Source organism: Fopius arisanus, unplaced genomic scaffold (genome assembly GCF_000806365.1).
Source record: "Fopius arisanus strain USDA-PBARC FA_bdor unplaced genomic scaffold, ASM80636v1 scaffold00019, whole genome shotgun sequence".
Lineage (NCBI taxonomy): Eukaryota > Metazoa > Arthropoda > Insecta > Hymenoptera > Braconidae > Fopius > Fopius arisanus.
This window is the reverse complement of record NW_011887758.1, coordinates 487,068-510,887: the sequence shown is the minus strand read 5'-3', so window position 1 is coordinate 510,887 and position 23,820 is coordinate 487,068. Positions and strand designations below refer to the sequence as shown.

Sequence of the window (23,820 nt, the reverse complement as noted above, 5' to 3'; positions counted from 1 at the left end):
TGAGGACCACCAAAGCATCGGCGAGTACATAATGGTGGACACTGATTTGGCCGGACGCATTGTCCATGGTCATTCCGAACGTAGCCTCTTTCACATTCGCAGACGTTCACCAGGCATTGCTGGAAGCAAGGAATTCCTTCGGAATCAGACATGGCTAAACCAAAAGAGGTGATCATTTCTCTATCGATTCTCCATCAACTGAGAGACAAATCAACTTCAGAAGAGATCATTTTTGAATGAACATTAGCTTCAACAATTGATTTCTCCTATCAATCACAGATTCTCTTTCATCATCAGGTATGTGTGCAAGTTTGTTAGAAGCAAAATATGTAGAAAGTCGGGATCACTCACCAAAGTGCAAATGGTGGGATTAGGTCTATCACAAGTACGTGGACACGCACTACCGCAGAGGGTGCACCTATCATGAGGACCACCAGTGCACCTCCGAGTGCATCCTGGTTCTCTTCTTGGACACTGTCTAGGCTTGACACACTGTCCATCAGCATTACGTACGTAGCCCTCCTCACACCTACAAACATTGACAGCGCATTGCTGCAAAGAGGGCATCAGAATTTGACCACTTGCTAATTGAATCTCTCATCACTAACCTTTGTACATGCTCTGATTTCCGGTCTATCACAAGTGAGCGGACACACAGTTCCACAGAGGGTGCATTTGTCGTGAGGACCTCCGGTGCATCTAGCCGTACATCTTGGACCCGGATGAGAAACTTCGGAGGAGTTGGAACCACTGCTATCTTCTGATTCCGTGGAAGTTTGAACGCTCACGAAGTTCAGAGCTAAAATGGCACCATTTAAACTTTCTGCGTCACAACTTCCATCATTTTTTTTTCTTGACTCACCTTGGACTACCACAATCACGACGAAAACTAGATTCAATGGTCTCATCATCTCGCTGCTGTCTCTGGTAAAAGAATGAATTTCTGCAATGGAAAACAATGTATTTATACTGATATCATTGACATTCGCAGAATGCGGGATTTTCCTGTTTGACGTTCATAAATGTACTCTCACCTGAATCATCCTCATTAACAGTGTATGTTTAGCTTATATGCAATTACGATTGCAGATAAAATTGAATTTCCACAACAGTGGGTGTTTTAAAATGATTGCCGACGTCGATCCAATCGGAAAATTATAGGCAATAGAATTTCGATCACACGGTTCACGTCATCTCAATACTGGGACCCCCATACAGTGATCACACAGGGAATTAATTTGTTTGACCAACATTCGGTGTTTGATTATCCCACGGCTATCGTTCAGAGGAACCCCTTCTAACAGTTGAATGGCTATCAAGGCAAGTTCACCCTTAATTGTATTACAACAGAATTTTATTTAATCAATAACCGAGTACAAATATCTCAGGACCAATAACCACGCCTTGGTTAATCCACAAGTTTATTAATACCCTCGAAAATCGAAAGTGTTCTTCAACAGGAAGTATAATTATTATATTGTTACGAATTGCTTTAATTGCATTCCTTCGAGCCTACACTCTTCCATTTTTTTGTGATACAAAAAAATGTGTGTCTTTCTTCCGTCTTTGATTAATAAACTATTGATTTCTTTAAATCATTAGTCTTCGCATATGGTTGGGTGCAATGCGAGCGATTCCGGTGTTACCTCTTGCTTAAAGTTCAATGATCTGAATCCCAGTAAGATCCTTCTAAATACCACCCAAGCCTTTCTCCGGATTTTTTTCGGCAAGATCAGTTAAGCCCCAAGAAAATGTCATTGATTGGGCCAGATAGCAGGCCCCATGTTAGCTCGCGTGGGTGCCCACCTGCTGTCTTCCAACCACCAAGCGTCACCTGCGACCACCAGGAGACACAGGACTTCCTTGCTACCTGTGAGTTCGCGCTTTGGAAAACAAAACATAAAAAAAAAAAAATAAAACACATGAAACAATCACCGGAGCGTGTCTCCTTGGCACATGTCGTCGGTGCACAAAATATCCGGTAAGAAAAGTTCGCCAAGCGCGTGCCAAAGCCCAAGGACCCCCGAGGAACCTGCCCCCAGGAATCAGGCATGCATGAATCCGCTGAGGACCTCCTGCACCTGCGGAAGTAACCCCAAGACAGTTTTAGTGATAGGCGGTGAGGGGTTGCGTATCAATCCTTAACACATGTGGAGGAATCTACTCGAGTAAGAAAACCTTTTGCAGCACCTGCAACCCCCAAGACTGTCTTCATTGCTTCATGGACTCCAGCGATGCATGATTCCTTGGCATATGCTATTCATTTTTCGTAACCGTTTGGATATTCACGAATTTCAGTCGACATGACGAATATTCGTGCAGAATGCCAACGAGACAGTTGTCATTAACGACGTATGTTGCAATTGGCAATCCTTAATGAGCGAGAGTTTCACTGCAATTTTTCGGGGTTTTTGTTAATCCATTAGTTAATCCATTGACTGTATTCTTGCACTATCATATCTCCAAATTTTATTAGAACTCCAATTTGTTTTGAAGTTCTGTGAAATGGGAAATAAAATTCTTAAAATGAAAAATGGTTTCCTTGAATTGAAGAAGGTTTCTTTAACTTCAAGAAATTCTATGTGGACGTCGACGTCGACGACTTCCATTTGAAGATAAATATCTCGTAGTATTAATAATTCTCGAAAAAAAAAAATTCTATTATATTTAAAATGCCTTGATAACTCTGACTATCCGCACCGGAAGCAGCCCCTCATTAATTTACAATCCACTCGGCGTAATTAGTCCCTAAAAAAATTCGGATGAACCTCAATATCAAAACACAGCAGGTCCTGGGGGTCACTCGGCCATATCTCCCTGGAGGGTGGACCCCAGAGAGGCACCATCACCACCAGTAATCAGCCTCACCATAACGTGTGCAGGCGAGCGTGACAGACAGGTGACACGCGTGCGCCACGCGCACCAAGCCTTCTACATCATTCCAAATACAAACAGTTGGATGTGGAAACAATAAAATATATGAAAATGGACGAACAAACACTGGTGCAACGCTTGGTCGCGTGCCATTGCGCGGCACAAAAATGAGATGTTATTAAGAAATCAAACGAATAAATATTGGAAAACCCAAAGAGTAAGGAAAATTCACACGAATATATGCAAAATATTGTTAAGGTGGTTGTCGCGCGACAGTCTCTGTAAAAAGTTTATCCGCTGTAAAACGGGCCAGTTTAGAACACAATCTTTTAGCGGTATATAGTCTCACTTGATTGATTGCATTGTGCATGGATAGCTAAAGCATAACTATATATTTTCCATATTAACTATTTTCAATTATATAAATTTATGAATTTCCGATAATTATATTCCGTAAACCAAACGGTCAATCGATTTGATTTTTTTTCTGTATTTCCTCCCACGATGTATATTCCACGTTTTTTTTTTATTTCTGAAACTGTCGAGCCGTTGATTTTTAAAAAATTCTAATCGGCAAAACTCCATTTAAACACGTGTTAAATTACTCGAATTTCAAAAATTTATATCTCAAGTTCGAAACGGTCAATTGCAAACGGAGAAGGCTCATTTTGTTGCTAATTTTTCAAACTATTCACCATAAAATTTTTAACGAAAACTGTCGAAAAAAAATTCTACGCGACAACAACCTTAAGTATTCCCTTTGCAATTCCTCTCAACCAACTTCATGTCAATCATCTTATGATTCTGGAGTCTACTCTACATTTCTAGTGTGTCTATCTTTCGCCCGGAATTCTTTTACTTAAAGTTTATTTATTGATTTATAAATACTCGTTTCGTTCCAATATATATCAACTATCCGGATATATATTCAGGTAAAAATATTATTTATCAGATATATGCTGAATAGAGGAAAGACTCGCGCATCTCCGTTTGCGCATCCCGTTATGTCCAGGTCTATAGTAATAATAATTCTATAAAATTTATAGATTTTAATGTTGATAAATAATTTTATTTTTTGTCCCGTAAGAATTTTCAAGTGTTCTTTTCATTTATTTTGCATTATATCTTGAACTTTATTGTTTTTTAGAACTCTGATTATATTATCTCTTGCACAAACAACATAACACTTAAGATCAATTTTCCATACACTTGAATTGATAATGAAATTGTTTATCGTGCAATCGAAACAAGAATTTCTCAGTTGGAGATGATGAGTTATCAGATCAGGAAAGTATGAATTCTCACAATCACCTCAATTCTAGATAGAACACAGACTACATTAATTTATGGGAAGCCTTATGCTAACACTTAACAATTCTCTTGGAGCAACAAAATCTCTTCCTGTTGAACACAAAAAAATAACTGACAGCATTCCCGATTATTTAAATTAACAAGGGAACATTTTTCTGTTCAACTTAATCTGTTTCTCTAAAAAAAAATTCATCTATCGGTAGATTCAGAAATATAAAATTCAATAAATAATACAAAATAAAATGGAAAATGGAATATTGTGACAAGTGATTTTCAATAACGATTTTTTACTGAATGAGTTTTATTATTCTCCCTGAGTTGACCTTCAATTGACGTATTAAAACGGGGAATCCCCGCAACCTAAAGCTCTCTTTACAAATCTGAATCGTGCATTAGTGTCAAATGATCTTCTACCCGTGGAATAATCCCCCATTATCACAATAATCTCCACCACACAATACGAATTACGTTATATAGACCACCCAGTACCGTTTAATACCCCCCGATACACAAGTAATTCTCGAAGTAACTCAGCAAACCCGATAGTTCGTAAAGCAATCGAACAGATTAAATTCGATATCAGTGCAGTTGAATCGATTAATTAATAACGAAGGGATTTCTCTCAGAGAAGTTAAACGAGAATTTCATATCACCCGGAACGAATCGTGTAACGATCCACCGGTGAGAACGATGAATTAAGAAGACTAAAAAGTAATACGTTTAAAAAAAAAAGAGATAACCAAGTGAATTCAGCATGAGTTGGCCTGACGAAGAACGGAAGTATCAGGAGCAAGGATAGGTAGGCAAGTTTATAAGATAAGCAACATGGAGTGTATAACCAAGGGTATATCCAATGGTGCGAGAAGGCAATACGTATCACGATTCGTCCATGGGTGTCTGGTTTATCCGGATCCCTTATTCGTGATACGTAATCGCTTACTTTAGTGTATTGGTAAGACACCCGGACCCTAACTCGCATACTGAGGGGCATAAGGAGGTGACTTATCGCTCCAATTCAAAGATGGCGCGACTGCCGGCTTTCCAGGATAAATTACACCATCTTGTGAATCGATCAAACGATCACGGGACACGCTATACGGGAGCAGTAACAAGAGCGCCAAAAAATTTGATGGCAAGTGCACATGAACTTTATTTACAAGCATCTCTTCGTTATCTTCGGAGTTAAACCAGTTCTGTGGCTTGCGGTGGGGCAAATAAAGAAGTTGGGAAAGTCTGAGTATTCGGTTTCAGAAGGCATCGACGGGGAGAGACTAGTGGAAAATTATATTATTTATTTATTAGCCCCAGATGTACGTCTCACCGGTCTTTTGCAAATAAAATATTGTTAAACATTCATATTGTCGATACATCTAGGAAATGTTTGGGTTGTTCATTAAATTTTTTCCTTCATAAAGGAATAGTAGAATGATGATAGAATTCATTTTTGGAATTCTGGAACGAAATTCCCTGCATTTTTCGAAACATCTTCAACTCTGATGCTGAGAGAGTCCAAACCAGTACTTGAGTCCACGACCCCTTGATTCGTAATCCTGTACCTTATCTACACGTCCACCGTGTCATTCTTGAAAACTGATATCAGTTTCGCGTACATTAGTACTCTAGTACTAATTAGTACTAGTAGTACTCGCCATAGTTGAAACTGTTGAAATGACTTTACACTTAGTCTATAATTATTTTCTTAGTATTTATATATTTTATTTATTATGTACCTCTCTCTATTGCCTAAAAGATTTTCCTTGTAATCATCCCCCTTTCCCCTCAACTCCCTCGTTGCCCCCCCCCCCCTCCCCGCCCCGTACAGCATGCCTGATCTGAGCATTTAATTTTGCTGATTAATTTAATCTACTTTACTATTTTTTTTAATTAAAAAAATACTTCACCCGGCAGACCTACCACAAAATGAGACTCGCACCGAATTTGGTGGAGGTTAGGTCCGGCAGGCTAAATAAAATTTCTAGTAGGACTAGTCGTAGTTTGCAGAGTTGAGGAAAACAACACAACAGGAGTTGGAATTACTAGGAAGAAAATTTCGATTACATGATTTCCTACACGTAAATCGCCATGTTCTTGGAAATCTTCTCATTCTGGAATTCCCGCGCATTTTCCGTGCAACATCTGGGAAGACAATTTCTTTTTCTACGCTACAACGTGCCTCGTCACTTTTATACTGTCTTATTTATTTTTATTTTGATTGATACGTCGGATTTGACTGGAATGAATGAGATATTTTGCGGGCTCTCACATTTACGATGTTTACTCGAAGATGGAGAGGTTAATATCAAGATGTCACAGGAGAAACAACTGTCCTCAAAAACTGGTTCTCCACCGTGAGTATTATTCAACAGGACAAAAACTATCTCATGCCCTCGTGGAACATGAAATCCAGAATCATTCCTAACGTTTGGCAGGCCACCTCGGTGGACTCGCGTGTGCACCATTGGTTAAGAACAGAGAGACTCCCGTCTGATATCCATAAATCTATTTGATAGTAGAAAGTACTACCATTATTCTCAAACTCCATAGAAACTTATCCGCCTTCCTGATGCCGCGTATATCGTCCACAAAAATTCTTGGCTTCTAACCTCTCCACAGAGAATTTCCCTCCAATTTTGGGATTCGCGTATTCCTCATGAACATTCATGCACATCCACATATGCAGTAATATATTCAATAATTAACGGTCAATTATTTAATTGACACCTAAAAAAAAGTTTCTCACCCAAATTTCGATCGATTAGGCGATAGATTTTTTAAAAGGGAAATATCTTCGATTCATGAATATTTGTATTTATTCTGGAATATAAATGAGGCAATATTACCGAATTACCGAGTAATGCAATTTTTACTGAATATTTTTGTTATTTCTTAGGGTTCAGATTGATAAATTTGGTAAATGTATAGTTTAGGTCCACCAAAAACAATAATCATCGTAATAATAATTCCTCTAATCAAAAACCCATTAGCATTCTCTCAATATCCAGAAACTGCAGAGAGTAGAGAGGAAGGAACAACCAAAAAAAAAGAAGAAAAATACACCGAAAATAATTCAGAGGTAAATGCTGTGTCCCTGAAATCCCTTACACCCCCCTCCACCTGCTGTCAATGTTGATACGACGAGTGATATTATATTCAATAATTTGAATTGCTACAGAAGAATAGCGGCGGATAAATCAGTCGTTGTGTTTAGTCAGCGATCGTAGGAGGTGAATTGATAGTTTGAAGTGAAGTGCTCAGGACTGCTTGACAAGATTCATCTTTTTGTGTGTTCATTGTCTTTAAATGTACCAACATGTGCTGTCTTAGGGGGTCACAACACCATCAGAATAATAAAGAGAGCCATGTAGTAATATCCATATTTCGCATGCTAATTGTTTCCTTCAAAAATGGTGGCCAGATCCTTAATTAGGTGACGGAAACCCATCCCAATAAATATACTACATCCAGACGACTTTGTGGACCTAAACTAGACATTTGATAAAAAATTCAAAGTATTTTGGGGAATTTTTGAGAAAATTCTTTACCGATCTTTTACACTTTCACATTTAATTACTAGACTACGACTGATGATTATCAATTTATCAATTCACCATTTTGTTTGAACAACTTATTTCATGTTCTGTTCCCCTAATGCAACTATTGAATAAATTTTCAAGATTTTAGCGATTTAGACGTTGAAGAATTTGAGTTTAACGATTCCACGATAGCATGGGGATTTGGAGAATACCTAGTTCCCGTTGATGAGTGAGAAGTTGATTCCCCTCATCAGCAGCGAGGGGAAAAAATTTATGATGAGCCCAGGAATTAGCGGTGATGCCATGGTAACATGATACCGATGAAAATTGAGATGTCAATATGGCGGCATGTTGTTCAATTAAGTACAAGATAGCGCACCGACGTAACAGGGTCAGGGGGTAAAGAGCGAGGTGAGAATATCGCGTGACGCCTTTGGTCTCTCGGTGGTCCTCTCCCTCCTATCTCTCTTTGTTGATCCTTTGTGAAACCACCAGCATTGCCTCTCAGCACATGCAGCATATAGGTTTAAACAACTCTCGTTGTGGGTCCTTTGCCGCATCATGCGGAGATGGCGGGACTCGCGCGAACGCGTCCTGTGTGGCGCTCGGTTTCTCGCCGATGCCAACATAAAACCGCGCCGTTTATGGGGTTGGTACCTCGATAATTCACAACATTGTCCGTACAGGATATTTACGGCTCGCTTCGTTACAACTGCCACACGCTATATGGAGAAAACCTTTCAAATTCTTTTTCCTCGGGGTTTGTGTCGTCTTAGTTGAATTCCATTCGACCCCTTGAAAATTCGCGCATTTTCATTTTCACATCGAAATATCATCTTGGATCTGTCTTTCCTTTGAATTTCAAAAAAATGTACATTTTTTATTTTTCTTAAATTGTTAAATTATTGTTCTCCAAGCGCAATCCTAATGAAAGCGAATGAATTTCTAATTTATAATGGAAAATATACAATTAATAAATTCTGAATTAACATTTGCAACATCAACTAGTCATTTATTCAACCTTCAAATCCTCTGAATTACACTTACTCCCTTTTGCTTCCATGGTGACTGCATGATTAATTTTTTTTAGCAAAAACCGATGTTGAAATCCTAAAAAAATTTACTTGTTTCCATAATTTCCGGTGGATAAATTCCACAACGATAATTTCCTAGAAGCAAATGACTCTTTCTTGGAAGCGAGAATTCTTTCTCCTCCATAAAATAAACCTTACGATGGTCTTCATGACCCCTCAAATAAATAACGATAATCAAACGACCTGAAATTTCTGAAAAAACCTGTTGATATCAATTAATCCAACCGGTCGGACTCCTCACCAATATCGTAACCCAATACGGCGGTACCCTGACCCTCAACATCATCAAACACATGTCGGCATTGTCCCCGATATAAATATCGACATTCAAAACCGCGAGGGGAGAATTCAATGCGAATTACCACTGGATATACGCAGATACAAGCTGAAAACACGAGTACCCCCTCATGCCACGTGTATCGAGCCGCTTGCATACACGTTGGATAAATAACGTAAATTACAGAAATAAATAGAGCTGTCGAACGTTAGACGGTGTTCCACGAGTAAAGCAGGCCAGAGATAAGAGATTCAAGCAAAAATGGAGGAAGAATGGAGTAAAAAAAAAAAGAAAATGTGTGAGGGGCTAGAGTTGGCAGGACGTGGGTCGGTTAGATCGAATTTCATACAAATCGCCGGTAACCCAAGCCAAAACCGAGGCGCACGCCCATCGCAGCATCAATAACCTCGACTCTTTTGTCTACAACTCCAAAGAGAGATCCAGAGGATTCGGAAAGATGGAGATCGAGAGACAGTCGGGGAGAACCCATTGATATCCTGAAAAATCGTCACTTGAAAAAATTGTCAAATTCAGGAACTCCATCATCATCACTAGTGAGTAATTTTTACGGAACAGATCGTAGAAGTCACTCGACGGTTTTTCCAATTTCTCTTCTGTCATTTTTTATTGAACTTTTCCCTCTCTTGTTGTTGATTATTCGAAATTCCATGTATTTTGTTTTTCGGATAATTTTTATAATTAATTTTTTCGTAATTTTTTGGTAATTTTTATGGGATTTTTCTGTTGGCGCAGGGAATGTTTGAAGGTCACGGAAAAAATCAGGTGTTGAAAAAATTGGTGATGGTTAATTAATGACGAGTATAAGGATGAAATTTTTGAGGGAAATGGGGGAACAATGGGGCGAGAACAAGGGGTTTTTCATGGGTTCCGTATATGGAAGTTCGATCGAGCCATCGGGGGGATAATCCTTCCGCCAAAGAAGTAACCGAATGCACTTTCCCATCGTGTGGTTGGGGGGGCACCAGTGAGAGGGGCACACGGTTTTGCATCACGATGCCCACTTATCGTCGTTACCTTAACGCTGCGGTAACTAATACGTGCTGGCCGTTACCCGGTATAGGCGCACTGGCCATTGAGGTTTAAGGTGCACCACGATTGTTACTGGCGTGTTGGAGGTATAACGTGCGGACTCTTTGAGATGAGATTAGACATGCTAAATGACCGTCATTTTTCAAATACCATGATACCACCAAAAAAGCTTCTAACGCACTAATTTTGCCGACTCCTGCTTACTCTTAATTCGTGTCGGGTCCTAGGAAAAATAGATAGCATGTAAAATGACCGTCATTTTTCACAGTGAAGTTTCCCTTCCTTGATGAATTTTCAAGATTTTTTATTTTCACGGAAAAATTCAATTGAAATTCAACTATCAAATGTTATCAATCAGTTCTTCTAATATGAAATTTTTTTAATGAAAGTGTGGGAAATTTTTATACCATGGAAATTTCCGCAGTTTCGCGCGAAAAATTCGAACAATTATAGTTTTCGCATCGAGATTTCAGCCAATGGAATTGCACGATTCGACGATTTTTTATAGTCAGCACGAAATTGAACCAATAATTTTTTGAGAATTTTACTAGTAATTTTTCATGCTGATATATGAAAAAAACAATCGATTGACCGTTCCACGTAATCCCCATCGAATTTGACAGAAAATACCATTGCCTTAATTGAAAAATTTTCATTTATAATTTTGTCTCATGGTGCAGCCCTATGGACCGAAATTTGAATGGAAAAACAATCCCGCGAATACCAGAATCAATTGGGTATTTTTCTCAGAGTCCCCCCTGCAAATAAATGCAGTTACCAAATTTTTCAAAAAAATCACTAGCGCGAAGCGCGAATTTTCGCCTGAAAAACTGGACTTTTTTATTTATTTGCGAAGAACCTACCGGGGAACATGTGAAGATGTATTCAATCGCTGCTAACAATTTCAGTAAAATTTTCAATGCTATAGAAATCAATAAAATGAACGATTAAATAATTCCGTAAAGTTTCAAAAAAGAAGATAATATTTTGGTAAAATGGAGTTATAAAAAATGAAAGTTGTCGATACCCTGAAATGAATAATAAAATATAAAGGCAAAACTGACCAGACGATTATTAACCGTCGGAGTAAATTTTCCGGGAAATTTTTGAAGGGAGACTAATTTGATTCCGTGACCTGCGCAGATCATTCAAATTTTGAAGAAAATAATACCGGAAGTGAATAATCCAGAAGGGCCCACGGGCGACGAGGGTCACGGTGGTTCAGAATCACTCGGCGATGAGAGAAGGTCGCGGGGGAGGTGAAGTTTTTAGGCCCCTACGGGCCCTAACCGAGGCACACGGCCGTGACGCAGTGCCCAAGACAGGGTTAGAATACACGATGGGGTCCACGCGGTTCCCAGGCAGTTCTATGAATACAAAATATACGAGGTCGAGTACCAGTGCACCGCACGGATTCGCTCAATCATCCTGGACACGCCCGCCATATTGGTCTTTTGCATAAAAAAATTTAACAAGTGGGTGATGGAAAGCTCGTCTCGCTCCACGCAAATCGATCATTTACGCTCAGCGCATGTTACATTGACTTCGCATTTATACTTTTATCCATTCCTAAATACCACTTCAATTATTATTCCAAATAATGCATGGAATTCGTAATTACCAGAATTTTTTACGCTTCAGCGATCTTTCGAAAATCGTTATCGAAGAATCTTTGAATGATTTCATCATTACGTGTGGAAAGAGTTTTTCAGATTTTTTGAATACAATATTTTTGCGCAATTTCAATTAGAAGTTAAAATATGGATGAGAATAATTAGGGAATGAAGAGAAGAGAATTAAATAAAATAAAATAATAGGATAAACAAATTCTCAGTTCCAAACCATTAGGACACGTTTTGAAATCCTGAAAAAAAATAAAAATCCCCTTTTCCTATAAATCACTCACAATCAAGTCATTTTCCCGGTTAATGATATTTTTTCAGTAATCCCTTAGAAGAATGTTATTTTCAATTTTATGTTCAGAACTTAATGAAAATTCGATTACGGATAAATCCAATTATTTAGAGAAATTAATTGATTAGAAAAATAAAAAGATCTATTGGAATTAAATTACCGAATTGTCGCCTGAAAAAAATGGAAATTGCTCATACCAAACGGTATTTAAAATACTCTCAACGTAATCCCCTTATTTTTTCCTCCACGATAAATTACCCACACGATAGAAATCAAATCCCCCGTTCGTAATCAATTACAAGTTCGCTATTATAAAACAGTATTCGCATTCAATATCCAATAATTAACTGTCTTTCAACAGTCAATTCGTTTGAAAGTAAAATGTAAATGCGAGAGTTTAAAACCACCGTCTTTATGATATCAGAGAGTGGAAAAATAGCGAGAAAGAAAATTCATCGCGAGGTTAATTCCGCGACCTTGTGTACCCATGGGAAGCCCGTGAGATTTACCTGGCTAATAGACTACCTGCTACAGCTGGTGAGGAAAAGGTAAAAAGTGAGCTGAAAAGAAAAAAAAAAAGGGTTTTAAGTACTCTGGGACGGACGTTGCGCAAATGGTGATGGCGGGGGCAGGGTAAGAGGATTGGATTTTTCAATCGTTGGGGGATAGGATCGTTAGCCTACAGCGGCCCGATGTCGGCAAAGTGCACAACCACTGTATGCGCTGACCACTCAGGTGTGACGGAATGCATACTAACGCCGGGGCCAATAGGCTAACGACTACTGGCCTTCTTGTAATTGTTCAACGCCAATCGAAAATCAAAGTCTCTTTATTTTTCAACTAGTCTGTTCAATTTTTATTTCAATTCCCATCACAAATTCGTATGAGTTTGAATTCCATTTCCATTAGAAACGGCAATTAAATTTCTGATTAATCTTGAGATTTCCAGATAATTGGGTTTTTCATGTTAAATACATAATAATAATAACAAAACCAATGGGTAATTGATAATTAATTAATTAAAGGAAGCTTGAATTTTTAGAGAGATTTTTTCAATTTGAGAATAATTACTGAAAGCTTGAAATTTATTTTCTGCCATTTCTATAAAACTACCGGAAATCAATTCCTGCTTGCCGATTACGTGAATTGTTTGGTTGTTTTCACTTAATAGTTTTCTCAGTGGATGAATGTATGAATGAATCTCCTCTGATTATCCTTGCCAAGTGCTGAATACAAGCCGCTAACTCGTTCAATCAATTTCCCAGCACCTGACCATCGCTGCACCACGTGATTTCCACCTAAAAGACATGATGAATAACCACCAGGTTGAGTATCAAACTCACTTCATCCGGATTCAAGCCCAGAAATAACAACCTGGAGTTTTCTCATGAGTGGTACCAGAAATCGAGGCGTCTCCGTGAACGTGTTAACACAGGGTTTCCATTACTCCGAGAACTCTGACTAGGAAGGGTAGCCACCGTTACCTGCATATACATTTCTCCTCAAATCTAAGTCGAGATTGCTGTTGAGTTTTCCTCTTCTTCCACCCGCACTTCAGTTATGGACGTGATTACATACCGGGACAGACAACTCATCTGCCTCAGGGTCATAAGTCCCGTACCTGTCCGCGGAAATATATTTTCCACCCGAGCTACCGTCCATTTTGATATTCATTTCGATGATTGAATTTATGACCGACATTTTCTCCACACCCAAATCTATTTTTCCACATCGCCAATAGAAAATTATCAAAACGCGGTGGAAATTATTTCCGCACAATTCTAATTTCCATCGAACTGATAAAAATTACTTCAGAATTAATTACATTTCGTCCAGTGAATTTAATTGTTGACATTTAAAAGTATTTATTGCTCTCTCAAATAAAATTCAACGTTTGCTCGTTTTAAAACTTCATTTAACAATGTGAACATAAAAATATGAAAAATTAAATTGCAATCGCGTTCATCGATCTTGTAATTTACGTAACGTAGAAAGCAGCAAATACTTTGATAGCTCAAACTGAAGCTGAGAACTGCAGCAATTTCCCTGAAGTTTCATTGAAGAAATCAAGATGATATAATCTCCAGCGGTCGTAAAGATGTTCTTAATAGTACATGCAGGAACAAGGGCGTTTTATTTAACCGTTTCCTTTATAATACCATAAGCACTGGGGCAATCTCCCGTAAATCGAACAAATGGCTAGGTAGCACAATGCTACCAGTTGCCTCCGACTCTAGATCGCGAGAACCAATGGGCTTTTCTATCGAAGCGTAATTAGTTGCTCGTTTCCCACGTGACTCTTAACTTGGAATAAAAGAGACGACACTAGGTGTAACGGATTCTGCCATTTATTTTTTTACCCCTCCCCACGATGGATAAACAATTCAACATATTTTTTACTCGGGGCTTCTAGTTAACTAAACCATGCCCATTCCTCTAAAAAATTTTACCCTGAACTTTCGGTCATAGAAGTTTTAAAAATTCGGGAAATATAATATTCTGAAATCTTGAGGTAAATAAAATAATTTCATCTTGCAAGGCGCAATGATTCATTAATGAATCAATTAATTTTTTCAATATTCTAGTAATTATCTACTTTCATAAAATATCGGAAGTTGAAGAATTAATAAAATTGATTATAAATATTAAGATTTAATTATTAATAAATATTATAATTAATAAAGTTAATAAAACTCAATTTTTTTTAATTCTCAAGAGAAATGAGAAATTTAGAAATAATTTTTAATTGAAAATAATATTCAAACTCAGATGATTGAAAATAAAAATGATTCAATGCCTGAAAATTGATGGATTTTTGAACAGTGTACAGAGAGCTTTCACTGGTAATGGGGATACAGCCAAGTATTTCCGTGAAATTCGCGTAAAAAAATAACTCGCGAGTTAACGCCCCAAAGGGGCCGGTGCGAGGGGTCAAACGTTCGTCCACAGGCGTCAGAGTAATGACGACTATTAGGAAGGTGAGGTATTTTCACCGTATACTTGTCCCAACCCCGCCGTAAGGAACTAAAGATTGCCCTAACACTGTATACATAATATCCATGGGATTCACAACACGTTTTCCATTTTTTTTACTCCCCGACTCTTGCACGTTGTGGTATTTCTCATCAGATGGTGGCTGCATTGTACATGGAACAACGGGAATTAAGTGATTAGGGCTAGAAATTGATTACTATTTAATTAATTGTTGAATTTTGCAACATTGTCATTGTCTCTGAATTAAAATCAACACGACATTACTTGTTCTTAATCTAATAATTTCTTCCCAAAATTTATAACAATTCAAACAACTTTTATTTATATAATTAACACATATTTCAATCGATTTGATAACTTTTTCTTATTTTTTTAAACAATTGCTGTACATCCAATAATTGAAGTTATAACATATTTTTTTTGACCGTGGGAATAATTCTTAGAGTTTGTGATGAACTTTGTGAGTTTTAAGTGAATGTTTTAATTGAATATTCATAATGTGATCCCTGGATTTGAATTTTTATAATAAAAAATGGAGAAGAAAGGAAGAAAAGGCAAGCAAATGTGATTTGATCGGAATGTTCTCGTGGTGAATTTCTTTTCTCCCACAGAGAGTGCCAGGTGTCCTCCTGGTTGGATAGCTATAGTTTAGAATCAGCATACTTTATCAAGATGCGTTCGTCGAGTGCCAATTAGACGACCGTTGGCGTTTCATTTCTCCCAAAGGGTAGCTTTTAAATACGTAGTGCCACTTGGTTTGACTTTCTTTTCATTTCCCTTTTCAATCCAATTCCCCAGTCGTATCCCTTTGATCAAGAGCGACACCACTCTGTGACTCTGTCACGACCCCGATGACTACGACCTCTAGAAAATCGAGAGGGTATACACGATTTAAAGTACTCAGTTGGAATAGGTACCACTCGAGTCAATCGGTCCCGATCTTCTTTTAGGTTTGTATGGTCTCACGTCCGGACGAGCAATAATGAACCCGCATTAGGGGAGAAATCTTCCTTTCAAGGGAGAAACAACTCTTGAAAATATACCGCACCCGTTATTTCACACTGAACAACTCATTTTTCATTTCTTATTGGTAATTTCTCAGACAATTTACCCTGACGATCAATATAGTTGAGGGAAAATCATTATTTATCATCTTTTTTTTCAATCGCCCACTTTCTGTTCGTCAATTTGTTTGTTTAGATTGTACACATTTATTACTATATATATTAATCAGCAAAACAGGTGGAAGTGAAAATATATATAGATGTCTAAAAAAATCCGCCGCATAGCTTAGCTTAGGAAAATTCTAAATTATTTTTTTATTCAATTTTTTTTTAATTAAAAATCTAAAAATATTTTTTTTTTAATATTAATACATATATATACATAATAATAATTTTTTTATAAAAAAAAAATACTGAAAGTACAAATATATATAGATGTATATAACAATGTACATTCGTGGTAAATAAAAATAAAATATAATAAAGCATTTATATTTTTCTATGTCCCAGGGTCGTGGATGATAAGAGAATCCATTTTTTATGGCTTTAACAATTTTCCTTTTAATTCACGTATCTAATTCCCTTGAGGGTAGACACACTCTTTCCAACTCTTCAATCCTCTGAATATCACGAGCGAAGGATTATTCCTAAACTAGCGAAGAATCGAAAAAATGTATACAATAACGGAAGGCGAACAGAAAGAGTCCAATAAACATTAATGTATGCGAGTGGTTGTCGGGCGTGACTATATCCCACCTACGTGACAACGGCGTGAACCTGTCACAAGAAAAAGAGATATAATAAATCCAGTCGGCCATGATTCGAGGGCGAAAAGAGGAAGCTGATGAATCAGAATGGAACAGTTTTTTTTTTTCATCCACCGAGTGAGATAAAGAGGCGAGTAATTTCGTTACAAAAGCACCCCACACGTTGGACACTGCCATCCCTCCCCGTTTTCTGTTTTTTCAGCATTTCATTTCATATGTAAAAGTGGCGGGAGGGTCAGCTGGTTCTGAATACGATGTTTGGTACGTGAAAAAAGAAGAAGTTGGGGCGTGATACTGAATCAAGACGTGCAGTAATAAAGGATGCTGATGCTCGAAAGGAGCGTGGGATAGAGACTTAAAAATTTTTCAAGTAACTTTAACCTGTTGAACAATGAAGTGAGGGAAAAAAAAAAGTAGCTGAGATGACCCCGTGAGAGGCAAATGGGCATTTCATGGTGAACACGATATATGGAAACCTGACCTCTGTGGCCATGTCTTTTCGGCTAATTTAACTGGGCAACGGAGGGTTGCATTAAACCGCAGGCATTATCGGTGAACATCAAAGGGAGAATCCAGTGCCGAGACAATGAGACGTGGAATAGATAGGCTACTGAGAGGCTGCAACCGCGTACAAGATAAAGATTGTCGGGGAAAATATTGGGTGGATGGAAGAAAGTGTGCACTCACCCGGTTTGCTGTAATCCGCCTGGGCTTTTTCTCAAGATCTTTTTAAGATGATGCTACTGGACACAATCCCACGCTTTTTACATTTTAGTCCTATCCAAATACAGGTGAACAGAGTTTTAGGAGTGGATGAGAAAATTTTGGGATTTCCATGGAATTGGAGTATTGCAGAGAAAAATCCAATAAAAATTATCAGAAAAAGGAATTGAAATGACATTTCGAAAAGTGCGAGTTGGAAGTGAAATTTTAACAACTGTCACGTGAATTCGACGATCTGTTTCTTAAAAATTCGTCTTTCCATAATTTTTTCTCGCCGATTGGGCAATTGTAGGGATTTTTTATTGGTCAGACCCAGTGAGGCGTCAATTTTCATGAGATTTCACTTGTTGGGGTAAAATTACGTGACAATCTCGCCGATTTTTCAGTGATCAACTTGAGAAATTCCTGAACGTTTCAGATTAATTTCCCTCCATGCCCATAAAACTGCCGGAAAACGATTGCTTCTTCCATATTACGTAAATAGTTCCATAATTCTTCCAGGACAGGACTTGAGTGAAAAAACCTGAAAATTGGCTTGAATAACGGAATTGATTTGAGTATTCGTAAATAATGATGTTTTACCCATTAACAACGTGTAACACTTTTATGTATAATTTTTATGGATATGCCTCAGACGATTCATTACAAAATTGACAAAAGTCATGACTCGACTGAATTATTAAGTAGTCACTTGAATATATCAATGCGCCATTTGAATAGTGGTACAATGTCAAATAGCGAATAGATATACTGCGCTTGTACGCAATGATTTCGTAGCATACAACATCTATTAGCGAGTCATGCGCTTCCTTGACTCCATCAACACTGACATTTGTCAGTTCATACTGTGTAACGTCACGCAGAATAATAAAAGACCCTCACTTTCGCTACCTCCCATGTACCGAGACATTGCACAAGCCATGAAGAGGGATAATGTAAATAATCCCATGATGGGCACTCGAGTCTCGTTTTAAATGATAATTACGTCTATTCACCTGTAATTGGTGTCTCGGAATCATTAGGTTAGGGGGAGGAGAGGTGGAGCTGGCATTTCGAGTTTTGAAATTCAAATTGTCATTGAATGAAACCGACTGTCAAGAGAAAATGTGGGGCTTCTGGTGGTTAATCCCGTTCCTTCTTATGAATCGGTGGGACTTCCGATGCCTCGGGCAGGTACAGCACAATGAGACTAATCCCAAAAATTAATTCCCCACCTTGTGTGCCAGGTGTCGATCGAATATACAACACTCGTTACCAGTTTTATAGCATCTTCGAGCCAACATATGTATGCATGTTACGTCTCCTAAGACGGAGATCCGACGGTAATTAAAATAAGCGTGACGAGGACTAAATGCTTCCGCTCGAAAAAAAATATTGTTGGGTAACCCTTTTTTCTAGCCGGAAGAGAAAAAAATTCGGGGGTCGGAATACAATTTTTTTCTTCATTCATATTCCTCGGTGGGATGTATATCAATATATCAGGGACCGCTGAAAAAAATACGGAAGATATTAATGAATTTTATTCCAAACTGTTGTCTCATCCGGAGGGAAAAGTGATTACGGACTAACGAAAAATTCGAGGAAAATTTCCAATAAATTTCCAATAAATTTCCAATAAATTTCTGGTGATGAGTACTTTTTCTTTCTCTTCAATTATCTATTGAATTGTTCATTTTATTCACACGTGTCACCTAGGGGTTGCACACGAGTGTATTATTATAGTGAAAACAGTGAGGGTCAAACTCGTCGACTTGATGTTCCACGGGCTACGCGAATTCCTGACCCCAGGGTTCAGGTACACACAGGACGAATATAAGACGAGTCTTGTATATGAGGTAGAGATGAAAAAAATGCGAGATGTGAGGAAGAGGAGAAGAGATACCTTAAGAAGAGAGAGTGAGGTGTGGGTCCTCGAAGAGCGAACGAAAACCGCATTCCAATCCGTACGAATTCTCTGCACATGCACATATCGACTCCTTTCCCAAGTATTCTACCCCCAAAAGTCAAATTACGATTTACCTCAAACACAATGCCTCATAAAATTATCCTGAAACAGCCGCTGTTTTTTTTCCTGGAAAAATTCCACTCATTGTTTCACATTTCTTCAGTTATTACTGCTCTAATGAAGACAATGGAAATTACAGCGTATGGAATATTGTCTTGGATAATATTGAAATCGTATGGAAGAAAAATATCACAATATATCAGCATTAAATATTAGTGATGATAAAAACAGTCTGCTTGAGAAACTATGCGAGTAATCGCTACTCGTGGTGCCACTGTCTGTGGTAATCACTGGTAATCGTAGGGAAACCAGAGTAATTATTGCAATCGTATAATTACCACATTGGTAATCAAGTGGTAGTCATTGATAGTCGCTCTCATCTTTTAAAAGTAATATATAAAAACCATTTTTTTATATTTCTACGGTAATACACTGCGAGAAATGTTCAATAAAAATTACGTGTATTTTCCGTAATTCTGGAGCGAAATGTGATTGTCGGAAATTTTACGAAACTGTCACGTAATTTTTATCTAAAGTCACGGAAATTTTCCGCGGTGTTCCGTAATTTTTATCTGAATTATCGGTGAAAAATAACGATACCGTCACTTAAATTTTTCGAATCAACTCCGTAATCGGTAAGTGAACTGAAAGTTCCGTAATTTTTACTAAATATTTCTCTCCGTGTAGGGATTTGGTGAGTATCGAGTGTAATTAGGGAAATTATTAGTAATCACCAACTGTAATCGTGGAATTCATTAGTAATCACGGGTAATCGATTACAATCGGTAATCAGGGTGTCACCCAATTCGTCTGTGAATACCCCCTTGAGTCTGTTGGGAAATTACACTGGCAATTACGAGTAAAAACATTAATTTCCTCAGGTTTTCATTGAAAAAATATTTGTTATTTAGAATTAAACCCACAATTTCGTGGAATTATTTAGGTAATTGGAATTTTTATTGACTGCTTTTAATTGAAATTAAATTCAAACTCATAATTGAAAATTCAGAAGAATTTGAGACTGAATTTCCCATAAATATGTAACAGTGTATTGATATTCCAATTATTTATTATTTCATCGACTTTATTTTTCACGATATTGATTAAATTATGATATTTCAATTCGAGCATAATAAAATATGATTATGAGAATATTATTCATAAAAATGAATCGATTCGGAAGCCTGCAGCAACTTTCTACCCCGATCCTATCACACGCCTGTGACATTCAGAAGCTAAATTCAATTTCATTTCGCATATCGAAATTCTATTTACCGATCACCGCACACAAATGACATTTATATTTGAATGTAACTTCAATTTATCAAAATATCCAATCATTCCCTCATTTCCTTGAACATAAGATGGAAAAAATAAAAAAGGAAAAAAGGAAAAAAAAATGATCGACTCACATATGTGCACGCAACTGTGGGAAAGCCTTTCGGTGATTCTTCGCAGGGGTTGACTCAGATCGATGTTGACTGACGGAGAAACTAAAATGGGGGGTATATATAGGTTAAATGTTTTACCACTGGTTGTTTGGAGAAACAAATTCATTAGCACTTGGTATTCGCCACAACACAGTCGACTGTTATCAGTTACTCCCACCACCAACCGAAGTTTTGTCACGTTTTGCTATTCATAAATATCAACATTCAACAGCTTGACTTACCGTGCGAACAAATAATAGTATGAAATTGTTGATAATGAGATCCCTGATAATATTGCGTGAACATTTTAATTCCAAAACGGAATCAATTGGACAACGGATAAACGAATGAATTATTCATGTCCTTTTCCTGCTCCAATCATTAATAATAATAACAATATTTTTTAAAATCATCTTTAATAAATAATTAGTATTTATCAGATTTATTTTGTTGGCGAATTTTATTGTTTAATTATTAATTGAAATCCTTAGTTAGTCGTTAGTTCCAGGTATAAATTTGGAGGCCATTCGACCTTGGCATAATTATGATAAAATATGTAAATATTGAAGATAGCGGGTTATCATCAATCTGCATGAATATTAAGAACAGGAAAAAGGAAACGTAATTTCAAAAGTTTAAAAAATTGTGTACTCTAATGATTTAATGTCATATTGTTCCTCTATCAGAACGTTTTTTTTACGTTTCACCTTTCCGTCCTAATCGAGAGTATATTATGTACCGTATCATATATGCATAAAACAGTGTACATGGAATGATTTTAATATGTATTCGTATCGTGAACGTGAACACGATTAACCGTGAGATAGACATGGTGAGGTAAGCATTCACCTTCGTCTTCGGGATGCTGTCCTCTCCGTGTGAACCTTTCTTTCGATGGAATACAGGTGCCCCTGTATCGAGGGCTACGCTAAAATCATATTGTCACGGCTCTTTGTTTTCTTCTACTAAGTAAATATGTATGAAAGGTCATGTGGTAGTGAAAAAATTGTACGTCGATTTTTTTATACGAAATTTCATGCTGGAAGTGCATGCTGATTTTTATGTGACATTATATCTAGATAAAGAAAACTGAAATATTATCCGACAATTGCATGTGGATTTTAATTCAGAGTTACCTGTTGAAATCGCATGCTGAATTTTGATGCCGGAATTTCATGTCGGAATTCTCTGTTAGAACCGCATGCTGATTTTTATTCGGAGTTGTTTATAGAAATGGCATGCTGAATGTTAATGCCGGAATTTCATGTCGGAATTCTTTGTTGGAACCGCATGCTGATTTTTATTCGGAGTTGCTTGTTGAAATCGCATGCTGATTTTTATTGGAAGTTACCTGTTGAAATCACATTCTAAATGTTGATGTCGGAATTTCATGTCGAAATTCTCTGCTGGAACCGCATGCTGATTTTTATTAGAAGTTGCCTGTTGAAACCACATTCAGAACGTTAATGCTGGAATTTCATGTCGGAATTCCCTGTTGAATTATTGAAATATTCGAAGTTACTTGTTGAAATTGCATTCCGAATGTAAATGCTGGAATTTCATGTCAGAATTCTCTACCAGAATCGCATGCTGATTTTAATTCGGAGTTGCTTGTTAAAATTGCATGCTGGAATTCCACACTAGAATTTCATATCTCCCATTTACAAAAATGAATCGTCCTCCCACCGAAAACTGTTCTTATTCCCTCAATTCAAGGTTAATTTCCAAATAAATACACATGGCACCGCAGGCTGACATGATGATTCGATTAAAGAAATATTCGAAGTTACTTGTTGAAATTGCATTCCGAATGTTAATGCTGGAATTTCATGTCGGAATTCTCTACCAGAATCGCATGCTGATTTTAATTCGGAGTTGCTTGTTAAAATTGCATGCTGGAATTCCACACTAGAATTTCATACCTCCCATTTACAAAAATGAATCGTCTTCCCACCGAAAACTGTTCTTTTTCCCTCAATTCAAGGTTAATTTCCAAATAAATACACATGGCACCGCAGGCTGACATAATGATTCGATTAAAGAGGTCATTACATGTAAATCTGACCCACGGGACACAGTGCACAAATACACATGCTATTCCCAACAGGGAGTCATGTGAACGAAGGTGCACTGGCGAGTTTAACTTCATTGCGAGAGTGCGCACGGTGCCCCATCCTGGAGTCTTAATATAATAATATACACGGCGGCGTATTATGGCAGGACGTGATTATATGGCGGTCAAAAAACGTAACAAGGTAATATACCGGTGGGATACACCATTGGAACGTGTATGCTGTTGGTACCCCAATGGGTGGCTCTCGTTGGGTTTCGTCCGTATGCTGATGGCCGAACGGTGTTATATCTTTCTCTTTATTATTCATTCTGCCTCATCTTCCTTGATTCACTGGTTCGCCGAGACGCCAGGCTCCGAGGTTGGGGTCATACATGGGCTTTTTCACCTTCATTAGGCGCGTCGGGTTATTAAAATCATTTGTGAGGGATGGGCCACATTATTTTACTGCATTTCTTTCGTTCGACAATTAATGAGAAATTAAATGAAATGATTATTCTAAAATGAAGGGCTCATGCCACAAAATGTTGAGATGAAATTCCATAACGAAATTGCATCTCAACGGAGGGGGTATTCATAGGGGGAATCGCAGTATCACTCCCTGTGGTAATCACTCGTAATCGCAGAAACATCAGGTAATCATTGGCAGTCAGTCTTTCTTTTTTTTTTTTTTTTTTTTTTAATGCTTTAGAAACCCTATTTGGGTTTATTAGCGAATCTACATATCTACATATACTGATTAGTCAATAGATATCAATTGTTATATCTTTAAT

General features: G+C 37.6%; 1 protein-coding gene across 1 annotated transcript in view; it reads right to left on the bottom strand.

Moving 5' to 3' along the window:
• The window catches only part of LOC105264079 (SCO-spondin), a gene marked incomplete in the record, with an annotated part of 21,725 nt that extends 644 nt beyond the window's left edge, over positions 1-21,081 (bottom strand). The window contains 5 exon segments of the mRNA XM_011300663.1: positions 1-119; positions 352-552; positions 609-799; positions 863-943; positions 20,959-21,081. Of these exon segments, the coding sequence (XP_011298965.1) occupies positions 1-119; positions 352-552; positions 609-799; positions 863-911 (560 nt within the window).
• Between the last annotated feature and the right edge of the window lie 2,739 nt (positions 21,082-23,820).